General features: G+C 41.6%; 1 protein-coding gene across 1 annotated transcript; it reads left to right on the forward strand.

Moving 5' to 3' along the window:
- Window positions 1–1,197: 1,197 nt before the first annotated feature.
- LOC133110504 (monocarboxylate transporter 5-like) lies at window positions 1,198–18,243 on the forward strand. The gene is made up of 9 exons (XM_061220674.1): window positions 1,198–1,658; window positions 4,629–4,737; window positions 6,005–6,137; window positions 6,235–6,378; window positions 6,688–6,849; window positions 7,288–7,911; window positions 13,110–13,321; window positions 15,413–15,506; window positions 17,356–18,243. Exons 1-9 carry the CDS (start codon window positions 1,651–1,653, stop codon window positions 17,529–17,531), a joined length of 1,662 nt encoding a protein of 553 aa, XP_061076658.1. The 5' UTR covers window positions 1,198–1,650; the 3' UTR covers window positions 17,532–18,243.
- The last annotated feature ends 1,511 nt before the right edge of the window (window positions 18,244–19,754 follow it).

Raw genomic sequence — 19,754 nt, forward strand, 5'->3', positions numbered from 1 at the left:
TCTCCCAATTTAAGAATAAATCTCTCCCCATTTAAGAATAAATCTGCATTTATGTTACCAAGCAACCAAACTGGCAGGTGATTTTGAAAACGGCAGATGATTTTGAAAAGCTCCTCGTGTAGTTTGCTTGTAATACATTTTATATTCGTCGGTATACAGTGTCTTTCTGATTCAACGTCTAAACAACAAATACAGGTAAAGCGTTTTCTTAAAAGTTTGCATTTATTTTGTATATCCTAAAAAATCTGATGAATAGTCAGATTTAAAAGGGTCAACAATATGCATATCTAGTCCCAATTAATTTTTGGACACCTTCGGTAACCTTCGATGGCTGCTTATTACTTTCACTTGACAGCGCTTCAGCTTCAGTCTGTCAGCGCGCAAGAACAGCCATCGCTTGAATATGTCTGCTACTCATTTATAGCAAGCCGTTTAAATAACAAGCTGTTTAAGCTTTTATTCAATTTTGGTATAAAGAATTCAGTTTGAACGAATAATAATCGGAATTCTTGATATCAACAATGCAATTTTTACTAGTTACAATTCAGCGTCTTCTTCAGTGTTCCGTCTTATAGCTAGATGTATAGTAGGCCTAGTTGCTTTGAGAAGTCCAAACATATTTAGCATACAAGTTGGTTAGTAAGAATTGGTCGCAAACCTCATCCACAATAGTTCAATCCAACTTTATGCATTTACGTATTTAATGCTTTGTGTGAGAGAATAAATCATTGTTTAATGTGGAAACAGGCACAATAAATAGGCTATTGGTATGTTTTTTTTTTGTTTAGTTATACAGAACATTGTTGGAAAAACTTGCCACCCATGCAATTCAGTTTCAGCCTCTGTCTGAATTTTAAGTAAAAAAGGCAAACATTTTTATCCTGCAATGGATGCAACATTGGAAAATCTTTGTACACAGGCAAACATCCATTTAATCGCTGTTACATATGCCAACGTATATTTTTAATCACCTCTGAGATTTTAACCCTTAGTCAGTTCTTGTTTTCACGATCTTGTGGGTGTGGTGTGATGAAATGACATTGGACGAGTGCAGTACCATGATTTCACCAAAAGAGGGCAAAGACACCAACGAAAAATGTCAATTACTGTCTATGACTTTTCAGTGGGTGATGCTAATCTTGTAATATTATAAGAACTGTCCCAGTCAGGCAGCGCGCGACCTGGCCGAGAGTCGGCATTAACAACACCGGTTTATCAGATACAAATCTTCATTGATAAGTTTACATTTTATATGCATGACGCGTGGCCTTACTTTTACTATCCAATTGAAGTAAATTCGCTTTAAAGAATCTCGAAGTGTAAATGTGCAAAAATCTCCAAACTTTTGTGCGCATCTGGTTCAGCACGACACATTCACTTCTGTAAGGGACTCATGGAAAGATGGAGATACACGTTTGACTTGTGTACCAGGACATTGTTATGATAACGTCATATTTATCATTACAAAGGAAACAATGTTTTCTTGCCGTTGTGGCTTTTTTGCAGCTACGTGTCCGCTTCGGTGCCGCTTCAATCTAGAATCGGTCAACCTTGAGATTGGTGTGCGAGTCTCCATATTGGACCTAGCGTAAACTTTGGAGTTTTCTTTTTAAATAGAATTTGACGTGGGCTGTGTTGCTCCATCTTGAAATGTTTCGGTAAGTATCCTTTTGATTATTTTGGTAAGCATATTTCAGTCAGCACACCACTCGGTTCTTTGTGTCTTAGTTTTCACCTAGCCATGGATTTCCTTGCCTAGTAAATGAGGTTACTATCGGAGTACTGTATCCCCTTTTCCTGAATGTCTACAGTTTATCAGAAGATTAGAATATGTATGCTCCCGGTTGCCTGCACAGAGGTGCAGGAACTGTCCAAACATCTTGTAACTGATGTTGTAAGTCTGATTCCCAGGTGGTGTACTGCTGTTGTACCCATTAACAAGGCACTTCATTTTAATTGCTTCAGTAAATAACACGCCGCATAGATAGATTTTATGTGAACGCTGTGTAACGCCTTTTGGTAAAATATGCTACGTACATAAAATGTAAAAATAATACATTGTAAATCCAGATTCCCGTATGCAAGATAATTAGGCGTCTCTACAAAGAACATTTTAAATTACAATCCAGGATATTGAGATGTTTGTAGAACATGCTGAGCTGATTAACATATATTCTCTACTGGAGCAGAACATTGTCTGTGTAGCTGTTACTTGCTTAAAAAAAAAAAAAAAAAGGTAAACAAAAACACTTTTTTCACAGCTGGGCTGCTGGGTAGTTCACTCGGTAAAAGCACCCGAGGGATACAGTGCCCTCCATTTGGGACAAAGACCCATCATCAAAGGCCACTTCATAATTAGCAGCCTTGCCATAGAATATGATATTGTATGGAGTGCAAGAATATTGGATAAGTAAAACTAGGTAATTGAATAGATCAACACTGACATTTTTACTTGTGTGCATTGAAACAGATTTTGACACATACACATACTTTTCAGATAATGGGTAAGGCTATGACCCATATTTTTCCCCCTTAAATGCTTAGTTCAGGATAGGAAGCCTATTTTTTCAGAATATAAGAAAATAGTTGTGAAGCAAATGCGTGAACTACCATCTCTTAGGACTACACCCCTTCATACAAGACAATAGCAACAGTTAACCAATAAGGGGGTGTTACCACTGCAAAAGGTGTGACCTGGTGTATTGTTGTTGTTTTTTTTTTTTAACCAGGAAGTATCTTGAGATATTACATCTATTTTACAAGAGATACCTGGCCAAGACAACAGCAAAAATAAGTAAACCTGAAAGTGCGTAAAACATGAGCTTACAAATAAAACAGTAATGAAGAAAAACAATCCAAAAATATACAATCACAATACAGTATTTCACTGAAAGCCCAAAGCAAGAGGAGGGGCAGTTCACCTTCACAAACAAGTTGTTGAGAAAACAAAGGAATTACCCTGTCATCTGGAAGCTGCTCTGCTTTTGTAGCCAACCCTGTTACACCGAGGCACCAGGAAGAGCAGAGAGCAGGGGTGCAGTCTGATGAAACTAAACAAACAAAAAGAACAAACCAAATGCATGTGCAGTCTGCATGAAAACTGAATTGCTCTAAAAATCAGAGAAAGATGCATGGCACAATATGTCTGGTGCGGTTGGGGGCAGCAGTGTAGCATAATGTATAGAGAACTGTGCGGATTCCATTCACATCCTTGGTGCTGCAGTTGTACTGCATGATTGAACGAGGGTCTTAATCAGAACTGCTCCAGGTTAAAATACCATATTCAGCCCTCAATGACAAGATTAAGATATCATAAGTATATAGTCCAAAAAAGCATGTTTCTTTGCATAAAATATCCAGATCAGTGTTAGGCACCACAGGGAGCTCACATTTATCCCTTTGAAACTCAACTGGTGGTGCTGCATGCTGATGCTGCAGCATATATGCCCCTGCAATAAGACATAAATGTATCTGTGAGAAACATTAATCCTAGTGCACACAGACAAAACGCAAGAGTTATGGGTCCATCTGTCCCGGTGCAATTTGTTGCTCATCTTGTTTTCATTCTTTTCTCCCAGTTTTTATGTTGTATACAATTCTGTTATTTGTTGGTTGGTTGTTGGGAATGACATATTCCCACAATCAGTGTCATCTCACTCGAGGAAGACACAGGGGTAAGGCCCCAAATGTTTGTATTTGTTGGTTGGTTCTTTGGAATTACAGTATATATTCATACCATCAGTGACATCCCAGTGTGTCTCCCAGTCTTGAGGGAGACACAGGGGAAAGGCCCCAAAGTGTTTGTCGTTACCGCCACAGTCTGAAGACTCGTGTCTTCACACTGTGCCATGACTCCCTTGCGGGAGTCCCCTAATCTATTGTCTCATGTTACATTACATTACATTATTGGCATTTGGCAGACGCTCTTATCCAGAGCGACGTACAACAAAGTGCATACCCATTACCAGGGGAAAGTGCGCAGAAAGTAGAAGTACAATTTCAATTGCTACCCGTACAATAAAGATAAAGACCAGGGCCTATTTTTATTTTATTTATTTTTTTCATCAACAAATACACAAACAAACAACAAAGCAAAAGTGACCAAACTTAACTATCCAAATACTGCTTACCTAGCCAACTAAAAATACCGAAACACTACGTATATCACAAAGACAACAATTAAGGTTCACAGGGAGGTAGGGAGGGATGGGGAGAGGTGCTGCTTGAAGAGGTGCGTCTTCAGTTTGCGCTTGAAGGTGGGGAGAGATTCTACAGTTCTGACCTCAACGGGGAATGGTTCCACCACCGTGGAGCCAGAACGGACAGTAGTCGTGAGCGTGAGGTGGAGGTTCGGTTCATGTCTCTTAGCCCCTTGTATTTTATACCTTAATCTATGACTTTTGAATTTGTCTCAGTACTGTAGTTGTCTTGGTATGGTAGTTACAGACATGGCCTTTCTATCTTGTGTACTGGACATATGTTCATGGCCTTACAACCAATCATATATGAATTATAAGTACCTTGTCTGACGTGTTCGGTTGTTTGTTGTATGACCTTGTTATGCACTGTTTTGTACGTTGCTTTGGATAAAATGTAATGTCATGGGTCATCTGTTTACATCCTTTCAGCAAAGGAGAGGCAGAAGGAAAGACAACCCAGATGAAGAAGGGAGAGACTCGTTATGTAGACCCACCAGATGGGGGCTGGGGATGGATGATCGTGTTGCACTGCTTTCTGGTAAGTCCATTATGTTGGCCATATTACTTCTTCATGACCTTGGAATTACAAAGTTCTCCTGGAAAAATGTATACATATATATATATATATATGGACTACACCGACTAATTAACTGGTACATTTAAAGGTACAATGGGTAAGATTTTTGTGTTAAAACATTGTTCCAAGACCATTGTAAATCCTTTCCTATCATTGAAAAAGGCTCACTGACATATTAACTCACCCTCTACCTGTGTTTATAGTCCTTAAATTTGGGTTTCAAAATATGCAGTTGACGGGCTGGCACTCTGTACCAAAACATCTATAGCTGTACAATAATTCAAGCTCATTGGTTGAAAATTGGTTCTAATTGCCACAGCCAATGGCGTTTCAACTTCAGCGCATTCAAAGAGAAGGGGTGGGATAAACATTGTTGTGGTTTGAGCATATTTGTTGCTGCAATTCCTCTCGACTGTTAGTGGTCTGAAATTACCTATTGCACCTTTAAACAACTAATACTTTAATTGGCAACTCCATTTAGATAGAAATTGATTGACCTTTTTAGTCAGGTGCAGTCACTTAAGTGGGAAAGAAAGAAGATGCTTTTCCTGTCAACAATGTTTTTTTTTTTTTTACAAAAATGTCATTGGAATGTCCCTGAGGTTTTGTCTTCATAGTCATGAAGTGATAACAGAAACAACTGATTAAATGGGATCTTAAACCATGTATTGTTCTAACCATCAGTCCTTCTTCTCAGATCCTTAAGCGGCTTTCACATGATCAGCACCAAAAGGCACAAAATGGTGTCAGGCTGTTCAATTCCTATGGAGGGAGCAATGATGCCTGACTTGGCAGCAACACTAAGCCTGGAATACTGTACAGCTCGAAATAAAGTTCAAGTTCAGACCCATCAGGGTTCAAATAATTTAAAATTGTTTGAAGCTGACCTTTCCTAGCGTGTCCAATTACATCTTAGCCGGGTTAGTATAATTACTTTTGGGATAAGCCCAAGTATTTTCGGTTGAGTTCACAATTTAGCCTTTCATAACCGCGGATAACCTACTACTATCACATGTTGCGGTTTTGTTGTAGGTTAACAAAGCAACGGATTCCTGGATGGAAGACGACAAGTTTCAACAGCTGGCAGCACTCTGTTCTTCCCATGTGTAGTCACCGCCTTACTTTGAGTTGAATGCAGCATTTGATTTCATTCCTGTCATGTGAAAGCAGCCTTAGGAATTCAGGACAGTGGATGGATGCTGCTTTTAAGCTGTGCATTCTTTTGTAGGTGAATGTCTTGGTAATGGGCACCCTGAAGAGCTTTGGGATCTTTTTTTTGGAGCTACAGGATGAGTTTGGGGGGTCCTCGGAGAGTATCAGCTGGATCGGCTCCATAATGTCCTGCTTGCGGCTCTCCTTAGGTAAATGTAACCACAGTGAGGCATCCCTCCCCATTTTGGCCACTCCTTGTTCCACTGTAGTCCCAAAGAATATGAAAATATTGTGTGTACTCTGCAGGTCCCCTGGCTGCTGTGGCATGTGGCACGCTGGGATGCAGGATTACCTCAGTAGTGGGAGCGGTGTTAGTGAGTGCGGGCTTCCTGATTAGCATGCTAGCCACCAGCGTAGTCTTCCTGTACATCAGCTTGGGAGTGGTCGTAGGTAGGTGCAGCTTTCAGGCCGGACCCGGAGGTCCACTATTCAAACGGACTGCCACCGTTTGCATTTCAAATCATTCATTCAAAGCTTTACTTCCCACAGGTGGATCATGATGGTTTTTTTTTTAAATCACTTATGTAAGAGTGTTGTCTTGTGAACTCTATATTTTATTGAGGAATACATCTCATTAACTAAAATTGGAGGAGAGAAATTAATTAGTTACTCATATTGGCATAAATGCGAAATCTTTCAACACTTAACTGCAATGAAGTGTAATTGCTGGAACATTTTGTCTCATTGTATTTACTTCAGGTCTTGGCTTTGCCCTTCTATACCAAGCCACATCTGTTGTCACAGCGATGTATTTCAGAAAGAGGCTTGCAACAGCATACTCTATTGGCCGTTCTGGGATGGGTCTGACCTTTGCCCTTGCTCCTTTTACTCAGCTCCTTCTTGAGCAATATGACTGGCAAGGTATGCAGAGTAATCATGGTTGATCTGTTTTTCTACAAATTACATTTTGACTTTAGAAATCTTTGACACTGGAAGGTTTTGACATTGTGGTGAAGCACAAAGCCAGTTTACTGATTAGGGGACCCCTTATGAGTACATTTTTATCACTGCATTGATAAATAAACACAGCTGTCACAATTCCAATTCTGTTAGTGTAAAACGTGTTATTGGCATTGCGTCATTGGGTAATTATAACCCAATTAAATATATACACATTCAAACAGCTCATGTAGACAGCACTGCGGAAATGTGTCTTTGTTAAGTCAAAGGTTCACCACACTGGAAAGGGTCAAGAATGTAAATAGCTGTTTCTCTGTGTAAAAAAAAAGAAGGAAAAAAAAGGGGTTTTATTTTTAATAAAAATTTTTTACTTTGTCCCTCTCTCCTCTTCCCTCACAGGGGCTTTTCTCATTTTTGGAGGGCTCATGTTGAACCTCGTAGCCTCTGGGATGCTTCTGAGGCCGCTTAACCTAAGACCCATGTCAGTCTCATCCTCACCATCAATGCCTAGAGACCAAAAAGCGCCATCAGCCAAACAGTCAGGTCTGGAGACTGGTCCATTGAACAAACACGGTCCTTTGCATAATGGCATTCCAAAAAAAGACCCTGCCTTGGACTCCCACTGGCAAACCCCAGCCCCTGAGTTGCCAGCCATTGAAACAAATCCCCCACCAAGCTCAGACCTCACAAAGAGTATGGTCCGAAGTCCCGCTAATGGTCCAGAAAAGACCCCCCTTGTGGCAGTGCTGGGAAATGACATCTCAGAGGCAAAGTCATTGATACAGATTGGAAATTCCCCAGTCGCAAGGAATGCACTGGAACAATGCGGTGTCCCCAAGCAACCTCCAAGAAAAGCTAAATTTTTGGATTTCTCTCTCTTAAAAAATCCCTTCTTTTTCATCTACACATGGTCAGTGGTCTTCAGTCAACTGGCCTACTTCATTCCCTATTTCCACCTGTCAGCCAGAGCCAGGACTCTGGGGATTGATCCCATGGATGCAGCCTTCATCATCTCAGTAGCTGGTAAGTTTCATCGATAGCTCTGTGCCCACGATGAATGACTGACAAGAAGTGATATCAACTGAGCCACTCAGTGACAGTAAAATAAACATGTTATATAGCTATTGTATTGTTGTACTCAGGGTATTCTAGCTGCCAACTGTGGTATGCTAGTTTGGAAGTTGATGTGTTCTTCAAGGGTTCCGATTGTATCTGTATGGTCACACTAGGACTCGGAACCATACTGTCCTCTCAGGTCCTCTTCGCACTTGTACTTGTGTTTGATCTGCACTTCGTTGTACGTCGCTCTGGATAAGAGCGTCTGCTAAATGCCTTGTTATGTAATGTAATGTAATATAGTCTCCCCTTAAACAGCTGGACATAAAATATAGGAAGTCAGGTTGTCTACTTTCCAGACTACAACTGAAGGTTCCTAACCCCTACTCCATTCTTCATTAGATAAGGACAGATAAGGACAGAATCCTTAATCCTGAGTATCCTCAGTGTCATTGACTACTAGCCTATTTAGAAAATGAAAGTGTACAATCATGCCATGTGGTATGGTGACACGGTGACAGTGAACTGTAAAAATAGAAATTATGAAAATAAATAACTCATGTACATTGTTTGCTTTGGTTTTCATGAGCTGCTCAATCATCGGAGTTGTTTTTTGTATTGATGTAGCCACAAAGTAGGAAAACAGGATTTTCAAACATATATTGCTGCTGCTCTTATAGGTTGTTTCTCAATACACCGGAATAACAACTGGAGCAGTTGTTATTCCCTACTAAAGATCATAGACGACATCTAATAACTATGTTATGCAGAACCCCTAAAATGTCCTCAAGTATGGATAAAATGCAGTAATATATTAAGCAAAATCATTAGATTTAATTACACAGATAGAGAAAGCATGGACACAAATATTTCACTGATGAAACTAATAACTTCTCCAAGGAATCGCCACCTTAACGTGATGGAGGGGTTTGTGTGTCCCGGTGATCCTGGGAGCTATGTTGTCTGGGGCATTAGCATTAGCCCCCAGTAGGGTCTCCCAAGGCAAATTGGTCCCGGGGGAGGGGCCAGACTAAGAGTGATTCAAAGACTCCATGACATGGCCTCACAGATACCCAGCTACCTCGCCCGGAAAAGGTAAACCGGGGCCCCCTTCTGGAGCCAGACCTGGGAGGGGAGCTCGTTGGCGAGCGTCTGGTGGCCAGGCCTTATCCCATGGGGCCGGGCACAGCCCAAACTGATAACGTGGGGTCGCCGCTCTGTGGGCTCACCACCTGCAGGGGTCAGCATCGGAGTCGGGTGCTTTGCCCAACGGGCAGTGGGCGAAGGCGGGGATCCGGGCGTGCTGATCCACGGGGTCGCAGACTAGTTCTGGGGACGTGGTGGAGAAGGAACCGGAGCTAGTGCGGGAGGCGGAGCGGTACTAGATATAGTTGGGCTCACCTCCACGCACAGCACTGGTTCCGGAACCAAACTCCTGGAGAGGGGCTGGACTCTGTTCTTTTCTGGAGTTGCTCAGGGTGAGAGGTGCCAGGCGGGTGTGGGGATACTCACAAGCCACCGGCTGAGTGCCACTGTGTTGGAGTTTCACCCGGGGAACGAGAGGGTAGCCTCTCGTGCGACTACGTTTCGCTGGGGGGAAAGCTCTGACTGTCGTTTGTGCTTATGCACCAAACGGCAGTTCAGAGTATCCAGCCTTCTTGGAGTCACTGGGCACCATCCTGGAAAGGGTGTCGCCCGGAGACTCCATAGTTCTGCTGGGCGACTTCAATGCTCACGTGGGCAACGACGGAGAAACTTGGAAGGGGGTGATTGGGAGGAATGGCCTGCCTGATCTTAACCTGAGCAGTGTCTTGTTATTGGACTTCTGTGCTGGTCATGGATAAAGAAAAAATGTTGCCAAGTAATGTAGGTTCACATAGTATGACAGAAAAAATACAGCAAGCTCTGTCAGTCTGCTGAAAATGGTGCTCATCACAGTGAGCTCAGTCTTCAGTCCGACACAAGCTCAGTCACTTCATCACATGTGGACATGAATAGGATGCGAGGCAGGTCTATGGGCTTCTACATGAACTAAGAATGAGGACGGGTGTTCCCTCACAAAGAACATTGAAAACATATTAGGAATTAAATTCCCTCCAAACAATGTGTTGAACTGCAAAGTGGCTACCTGGCTGAATGACGTCGAGTCATGATGCAACCATTTTTCTACCCATAGTAGAATAGCCATTTGCACTCATCGAGTCACCAATATAAAAAACAGTTTAATTTCTGCTCCACTAATTGACGTTCTGTCGACCTCTACGACCGACGTTGATTCAAGGTCTAGATGACATCAAAATGTTCGGTGGGTTATAACCATATCCAAAGTTGGCTTCTCATCTGTTTCTGATTAGTCAGATTCAATATTCAATATTCGATATTCAATCGCTTTCTTAGTGCAAGTTAGGCTTCTTGATTCTAGGCTTTTGGTTGCCTTTTGAGTCTGTCATTGGTATTTGTCAACATGAGGACCAGTCAGTCAATGACAGTCAAGGAAGTCATTACAACGCTGAGAAATGAGGAAAAAAAACAAGCAGAGGCAATAGGCTTACCAAACTATACTGTTTGATACGCCTGTTTGATAAGCCTAGCTACAATGGTGAGCTCAGTAACTGAAACAATCTGGTAGCCTAAGGAAGACCTCTACAGTTGGTGACTGAAGAATCCTCGCCATAATGGAGGAAAAACCCCAAACACCTGTTCAGCAGATCAGAAACACTGTTCAGGAGGCAGGCGTGAATGTGTGAGTGACTCCACAGAAGATTTCACAAATGGATCTACAGAGACTGCACTGCAAGATGCAAACCACTAGTTAGCTGCAAATACAAGATGGCCAAGTTTGTTTGTTTGTTTGAGTTCTGTTAAAAGGTCTTGTGGACAGATGAGACCAATATTGGCTTGTACCAGAGTGATGAAAGGGCAGAGTGTGGAGGCAAAAAGGAACTTCCCATCATCCAAAGCACCCCATCTGTGAGACATGGTGGTGGGGGTGTTCTAGTTTGGGCATGTATGGCTGCCACAGGTGCTGGCTCACATGCCTTCATTGATACTATAACTGCTGATAGCAGCATCAGAATTAATTCTGAAGTGTACAGAAGCATCTGCTCAAGTAAAAAAAAAAAAAAAAAAAAGCTCCCAAAGTGATTGGACTGTGATTCTGGATAAGAGCCAAATGCCTAATAGAATGCAATAACAGTCTGCACTTTAACGTCATATTATTTCATTTCAAATCCATTGTGGGAATAAGGGGTTTTTAGCCTTATTTAGCCTATATTAGCAGAAGTAGAACAATAACAGACATAATTTGGATTACAAAAAAAGATTTCAAACAGATTAATGAAACTAACATTTACTTTACTGTCATCCGTTCTGACATTTAAAGCTTTTATGGTTTTACAGTTGAAAGCATGATTAACAATCAGATGTACGGTTTGAAAATCAGTCAACATATGAAAATGACAGAAACCCCCTCCCTCCCACCCCCCAATTCCAAGGCTCTCAAACAGGACCCTAAGGCCAACTACAGCTGACACCCAGGGAGTCGCTAGGCAACAGCTTCAAAAGTGAACTGGCTGTCTTGGTGACAAAGGGGCTCAGAATTCTTCAGTTTTGAAGTGGCTAATATTATGCAGGAAACAGGCAGTATGTGTATACATGGGTGGAAAGATAAGTAAGCAAGGCTTGTTTTTCAAGTGGGCCAAATGTAACATGGATTTTATGATGCTTTAACAATATCTAACTTATTCTTTCTTGTCTAAGGGAAATCTTTCTCCTGGTCATTCCTCCAATCAGATGAGTTAAGGAAGACAGACTAGCACATAAACTTATCAAGTCCTCTGTAACTTCTGCAGAAGGGATGTATGGGCAACTAACAGTTGGGGATGTGTAACTAGTATCCCTTCATAAAAAGGTGACAGTGAAACAGACAGAACCCAAATAACCTACTGTTGTGAAATCACACAAACAACCTCATTGCCATTCTGCACTCCAAGATGGATGCACCAGGACAGTGTCTTCTTATTGCTTAGAGATGCTCAAATATTGTACAGCTGCTCCTCTCTCCTTCAAACTTTAACCAGGTCTCCTCAACTGCTACTGGTGTACTTAACCCTTAAAGCTTGAATATAATGTAAAAATAATGATTACTTTATGTATTGGTCCACCGTTGCAAAGTAAATGATGAAGTGCTATGACCTATTATTAGTGTTATAAAGCAAGTGAATTTATGCCACATTTGTAAAACCCCAGGGCCCAATATGATCTGATTGTAGTATGATCATTCTGTATTGAATGTTTTAGTTTTTTATGTATACACACAGTGAATTTATGTACATCTTTCTAGTACTGGGTAGGACCTCCCCTTACCCCCTGAACAGCCTTAACAGCCTGAATTCTTCATGCGATGGACTTGACAAGGTGCTAGTAACATTTCTCAGGCACGATGGTTTGCAGTTGGTGCAGATCTTACTGCTGCACCGTCATGACTCTGCCGTTCCACCACATGCTCTATTGGACTGAGATCTGGTGACTTAAGGTCATTGGCGTATCCTGAACTCAATGTAATGTTCACGGAACCAGTCTGAGATGACTTTTTTAGTCAGCAGTTCAGTTACATTACACAACCTCATCTGCACATTCCTTGAGTGCTCATCAGATAAGAATCCTATTGTGGTTTGACCTAGCCTGTATTTATCCTCCCTGAATATTATATGCATGCATAAATTAATGCCTGCATGCATGCATGTCTCCTCAGCCAAAGCCTGGTATTCCAGGGTGGCATAATCCTGCGGGCAGAAATGCCTTGTTCATGAGACAAGTCAGTGGAGAAGGGCCATACTGGTCGAAACTAAAGGTAATGCAAATAACCACACATTACAACAGTGGTATGCAGAAGAGCATCTCTGAACACACAACGCGTCAAACCTTCAAGTGGATAGGCTCATTTTTTAGACCAATAAGTCTAAAAAAGAAGTCTAATAAACACCTAATAAAGTGCTCAGTGAGTGTATTTACAAGTGGAAACACAGAAACCAGGAATGCTGTGATGTCAAAACCCAGTTGAGGCGTAACCAACTGAAGGCATTGCTGTTCCCCGCCTTGTGGACTTTTCCCGATTGGCAGGCACGGACACGGGTCAATGACACTTTCTCTTGCCTCTGCCCCAGGGATAACAGAGACAGTGGCTCAGCTGGCTTCAGGTGTGGTGACAGACAGGAACCTACTCCATAAGTACCACTTCCACAAGGCCTACCTGATCCTGTGCGGCCTGGTCAACCTCATCTCACCTCTGGCCACCACCTACCTCCTGCTCATGGTCTATGCAGTCTTTTTCGCCATCTTCTGTGGAGGCTACATGGCTCTGCTGGTCCCCGTCCTGGTCAGTGAAAAAAAAAAATATATATTTTACCATTTACAAATGCTCTATTCGACTGAGATCTGGTGACTTAAGGTCATTGGCATATACTGAACTCAATGTAATGTCCCCGGAACCAGCCTGAGATGACTTTTTTAGTCAGCAGTTCAGTTACATTACACAACCTCATCTGCACATTCCTGGAGTGCTAGAGTGTCAAATAAATTGCATATTTTACCATTTACAAACACAGTGCAGTGTATGTATTTGGCCAGTTGGTACAATTTCTGTTCTGCTGCTCTATTCCAGTACATTGGATTTAAAATTAAACAAAAAAGGTTGAAGTGCAGACTGTCCCCTTAAATTTGAGGGTATTTACATCCATATTGGGTAATGAGTGTAGGAATTGCATCCCTTTTTATACATAGTCCCACCAAATGTAATTGGACAGTTGGTTTCTCAGCTGCTTCTGAATAATCAAGTATATTCAATTGCTTCCTTGGTGCAGGAATAGTAAAGCTTTCAGTAACTAGGCGGTTGATTGCCTTTGGAGTCTGTTTTTGGTGTTTGTTAATGTGAGGGCCAGTCTGAAAGAAGCCATTATGAGGCTTTCCAAAATAAACTGTTTCAAACATCATTAAGAAGAGAGCGCTGAAGTGAGCGCATATTTGCAAAGAGGCTGATAGGCCAAGCAAGACCTCTACAGTTGATGACCAAAGAAGTCTCACCATAATGAAGAAAAAAAAGCCAAACAGCTGTCAGACAGATGAGAAACACTCTTCAGGAGACAGGCGTGGGTGTGTCCGTGACAACTCTCCACAGAAGACTTCACAACCAGGCAACACTGCAAGACGCAAAACCACAAGTGAGTTGCAAAAACAGGATGGCCTGGTTATACAGCTTGCTCAGAAATACCAAAAAGAAAAGGATCTTGTGGACAGAAGAGACCTAGATTGACTTGTACCACAGTGATGACAAGAGCAAAGTGTGGAGGTTAAAAGGAACTTCCCAAAAGGCAAAGCACCCCCATCTGTGAGACATGGTGGTGGGGGTATTGTAGTTTGGGCATGTATGGCTGCCACAGGTACGGATTCACTTGCCTTCATTGATAATGTGACTGCTGACAGCAGCAGCAGAATAAATTCTGAAGTCTACAGAAACATCTTATCTGCTTAAGTTCAATCAAATATATAAAGTGGGGGGAATGTACAGGTATAAAGAGTGATGTGATCCCCTCTTTATATTCTTCAAAATATGAATGTAAATACCCTCAAATGAAAAGGAACGGTCACATGTATTTGCACTTTAACCTCACATTTATTGTTTCATTTCAAATCGAATGTGCTGGACAACAGGGCCAAAAGAACAGAAATTGTTCCTACCATCCAAATACACATGGACTGCATTGTATATTAACATTTCCTATACAATTTTACACATAAGGGACATTACATACATTTAAAATATACATTTCATATGTCATTACATTTGTGAAAGTGATAGCACCATTTCTTTTTTCTTTTTTTTACTAAGATTATAAGCATCATTTGAAAGGTATAACTTGGATATTTGGTTGTTCCCATGTCGTGATAATCTTGCAATGCAGTGCCTCTTCACATTTACAGCAGTTATATTTCAATTGTCGCTGGCATGTGTTGCACGTTATTGGAAAGTTGTGAATATATTTATATAAAGTCAGCTTGACAGTATCTCCCTATGTTTCCCCGAATTTGGAATGCCCAATCATGTTTGCAGGCTCCCATTGGTGTAATGGCCCCTCTCAGTTCAGCTAAGCTTTGCTGTCATTTGGAATGAGAAGCAGTGCAAGGAGAGACAACGCCAACATCATGTGTTAACATTTAGCAACGTCATCCGATAATGATGCAAAAATATACGTCATGTCACGTGGGAAATGTTTTTACAAACAGCTCCGAAAAATAGCAGTTAGACCCTAAAATACGCATACTTCGATCAAAATTGCAATTGTTTTACTTGAATCGGTATGGAACACAAATTAAAAGCTCCAGGATGATGTGAAAAGGTAAAAAAACACTAAAAACATGCGTGTGGGCCTTTAAGGTAATGAACTCTCTCATTCTCACTCTGCCTCTTTAGGTGGACCTGGTTGGGATTGAGAAGCTGAACAACTCGATGGGATTTTCCATGTTTTTTGTGGGCCTGGGCTGCCTCACAGGCCCACCCCTTGCAGGTGAGCAAGGCTGGTCTCCAGCTGGTCTTTCGTGCCTCAGGTTGCATTTCAGGAGTACGCTGAACTGCAGTGACGCTTTTCGCAGCTGTTGCAGTATCTGCAGGTTTCAGCACAAGTGATTAAATTATTGGTTAGCCAGACCATGCTCTTAAGGCTTTAACTGGCTGCTGATTGAAAGGAAAACACAAATACGGCAGCCCGCCAGGCCTGGAGACTGCCATCCCTGCTGTATGGGTAGTCCATTCCACAACAGCCTTTCTCCACACACTGTTTTGGAAAGGACTGTGACGTGCGTGTGTGTGAGTGCGGGGAGAGAATGATTCTCCTTTGGTGGGACCAGGGGTGAGGGGGACCCTCCTTTCAATGCAGAGGGGGCTGCACAGCGTTGGATGGATGGAGGGCTGTGGGGGAGGCAGATTCCAGGAGGGGACTAAAATTCCTAGAGTGCAGAGTTCATTTTCTTTCATTTACAGAAACTCTTGCTATATTTTTACTGCAAACCAGTGGAATTTTGTTCTTCTCTGTTTTGAAAAGATTTCTTTGTGGTTCAGTTTAATTTAGTTTCTAATATTTTTATATTAAATAATTAAATGTCAAAATGATTTCTTTAGTACACCTGTCCAGTAGCATTTGAATATCAATGGGATGTTATTTTTCCCACGCCTTCTAAAATTGCCTGGATGCAACTTCGTAAAAGCAGCATTCACCATACTTGAGCAGCTAATGCTGCTCCTGTAATGCCCAAAGCTGCCGACCAGTGGGAAAGAGACGCCCAAAATGTACAATTCAAACTGATGCTTTTTTCCCCTTCCGATAGTCTTTCAATACTCTTCAGTACCCAATGTACCACTGTGAGATCTCGTCTAGATTCAAAGCATAAGTCCAGGTTTTAATTCAAGTGGTTATAGAGCCCAAACAAAAATATTCAGATATGTACCCTTTCTTGAATTTTTGTTTTGGAGCACACCAAAATAATCCACCAAAATGCTCAAGGTTTGGTCACAACATGGTGAAATAGAAACCCTAGACTGAACTATTTCAACTACTCTGCTCCCTCGAAATGGCCCCCAGTCGCGGTGCTTTCTGGGTAATTAACATCCTCCAATTCCCCCAAGAGACCAGTGGAGGGTTAAGACTGTTTCCTGGAAATGGCTGGTGGGCCCAGATTTTGAGTTGCCACTCTGGGTTCAGGCTCACCCTTGTGGAGGGAATGGGCATTACACATTTCTAATGTAGAAAATTCTGCATTTAATTGGTTTTAAAGCTTGAGGTGCCTCGTGGACTGCAGAAGATGCTCTTGTGGGGTGAGCATCCCTGCTAAGCCCTCCTAATACCCTCCACTAAGACACCCGATTCAACTAATTAAATTAATTATTTAAATTAATTAAATCAATTCATTTTATTAAATTAATAATTAATCATTGGCCCTTTTAGTGACCTCTACTTATCACAGTTGGTCATAGCATTGCCCAGAAAGGGACGGTATTGCCTAGCAGGGTATGGTCTCACAGCACAAGAGCATGTTGTGCAATCCACTAGGCACTTGTACTCCACTGACACTGTCCTTTGTACTTCTGGACAGAAAATAATTGGCATTCTTAATAATTGGAGTTCAGAACTGATGGAGAATGCTTCAGAGAAAGCCTATTTTAATGTGGATTAAACAGGTTATAATGTATTCTTCTTGCAGAAACTAGCTAGGGCCACCAGTTTGTCTACATCACCAGACCCAAGGAATTTAAGGTTCCTGAGTATGAGGTTATGAGGTATATGAGGTTGTAAGTTATATATATATATGGTTATAAATAACAATATGTAGGCATTTATCTGTGTTAATGCGCTGTTGCAGGCTGCCTGTATGACTACACCCAGACTTACGATGGTTCTTTCTACCTGGCGGGTGTGTGTTACCTGCTGTCCTCCATCTCACTGTTCCTGGAGCCCCTGGTGCGGCACTGGCAGGCCCGAGGGAAAGCAGGCGGAGGCTGTGAAGGGCAAGAGTCCCAGAAAAATGACATTTTGTAGCACGAGATGGGACAGGAGGCTGACGAAGGTCCCACCATCTGGGAGCGGGCGAACCCTGCAGGCTTTTTAAGGACACTCCAGTCAGACTCAATAGGTATGGATTTGAGACCCAGCCATGAGGTCAACAATCAAATTAAAATAACTTCACTGCCAATGCAAGAATTGCTGTGAGAACATATGTAATCACCCGCAGAAGTCATTTCAGCATTTTTCCACTTTGCACCAAATAAACACTCCAGATTTACAGTTTACATTGTTTACCATGTCTGGCAGAAAGACAATACATCAGTCAGATGGCCCAAGGGGCAGGAGAGATCCACAAACCTGAATTGCACAACACCGGGGCATTCTGTTTTAATCTACGAAAAGTGGGGCAGCAGCCAATGGCGTTTTTGCATTCTTCGTGTGCCAAGTACCATAAATGTGGCTTGACAGTTTTGGGTGCGACTTGTTGTTAGGCAGCAGCCCATATCAACCAATCAAATCATTGTTTTGGTGTGTAAGAAGTCAATTGAGCTGCCTCATTTAGAAGAGATTGGCATGGGAGGATTTTTCTCTCTTTGTCTTTGTGAGCTGTGACTGGAACTAGAGCATGTTTGAATAGACAAGCCCCTGCAACTGGATAAGGGCCAGCAGAGGCATGGCTTGACCTTCTTCCCAAGGAATTAGGAGCACAAAGAAATTAAGGAGCGCAATGAAAAATGATCAAATATGTTTTTCCTTAATAAAGACATTTACAAGCAAATTGATTTAATTTATTTGAATATAAAGTACTCTAGGTTTTTAATTATTATTTCTGCCTTCAACTGTATTTATTTAAGAATTATGTCATTATTTATGCTTTAAGCTGCTTTAAATTGTATAAACATGTACAAAAACAATGAACATTTAATATCTACAGACTGTCAGCTTTAATTTGAGGTTATTTCCACTCACACATAACCCCCCCACCACCAAAAATCAGACAGGGGAAAATACTTTGGTGAAAAAACGTTACTTGAGCAAAAGTAACTACACAAAACCCCATGTTTCAACATGCCCCGTATTAGTTTCTGCCCAAGTCTACCCTACTTACAAAACATAAGGTTGTCCTCGGAAATAAGCCATGGAAAGGTTTTCTGCCACTGCAGGTTAAACTGGTCGGGTTTAACATACCGGTGGTGGTAAAGCCCGATGAACAGGTAAGATCACCGCTGGGGTCTTCACTTTTGACGTTAATCTTCCCTGGCCATCTCTGTCTCCACTGAAACTCTGGTCTTTGGTAAATAAAAATGAATTGCCTTGAATATAGCTTCATCCTATTTGTAGCTTGCTGGCTAACATTATCTATATCGTATAACGTCATTATCGATCTATATAACCCTATATATCTAAGCTCAGGGAGCAATGAAGTTGTATACTATTCTATGCAGGATTTCCACCTTGAAAACAAACGTGCGTAGTCATTACTGTGGTACGCTGCCAATCTGTCTCTGTTCACTTCTGCCCAATATCTTGTTTGTCTACTTAATTTTTATTCTAAAAACTCCTCGGGCCTCTTCAATCGAAAGGCGTGGCATTGTATTTATGCGCTGTATGTGAAAAGCATGTATCCAATACACTGAACTCAAGAGATTGGCTACAATAGAGACAGATGGCAAGAGCGGACACACCCACAAAGGAGGAAGGGGAAAGTTTGGCAGAGTTTCCATAGGAAATGAATGAAGTGGCCATTTAGAAGTCTTTAAATGAGCACAAAATGTAGTCACATATAAAAATCTTAGATATTTTCAAAATGCAAGAATGCCTTACAGAACAGAAAACGGTTTAAAACCCACATTTGCACTTATTTCATTGCCAAGAAGCCCAAGGCTAACAACAGCTAACGGCATTAGCCTATAAAATAAAAATCGTGAACACTGCTTCTGCAACCTGATGTTAAGTGAAACCGAAAGATTATAATCAACTAGGTAGTCTGGTTAGTTAGACTACCTAGTTAGTCTACTTTTCACGGTTATGGATCATCGTGTAGTTGAAGTGCGATTTCATAAGATAGAAGACGATGCCAGGGAGTGATGCCCTCAGGCTACAGAATTAGATCATCTATCCACTGTGAATATCACTCGAGTCCCGCATGGTCTTGAGCTATTTTTGGCAAAATTCCTCTGCTGGTCTCTAAATATAATGATTAAAAGCAATTTGCTGACATTATCATTCATTAAAATAAGTGTCATGGCTTGGGCT

The sequence above is a fragment of the Conger conger genome, chromosome 14 (genome assembly GCF_963514075.1).
Source record: "Conger conger chromosome 14, fConCon1.1, whole genome shotgun sequence".
In the NCBI taxonomy this organism is placed as follows: Eukaryota; Metazoa; Chordata; class Actinopteri; order Anguilliformes; family Congridae; genus Conger; species Conger conger.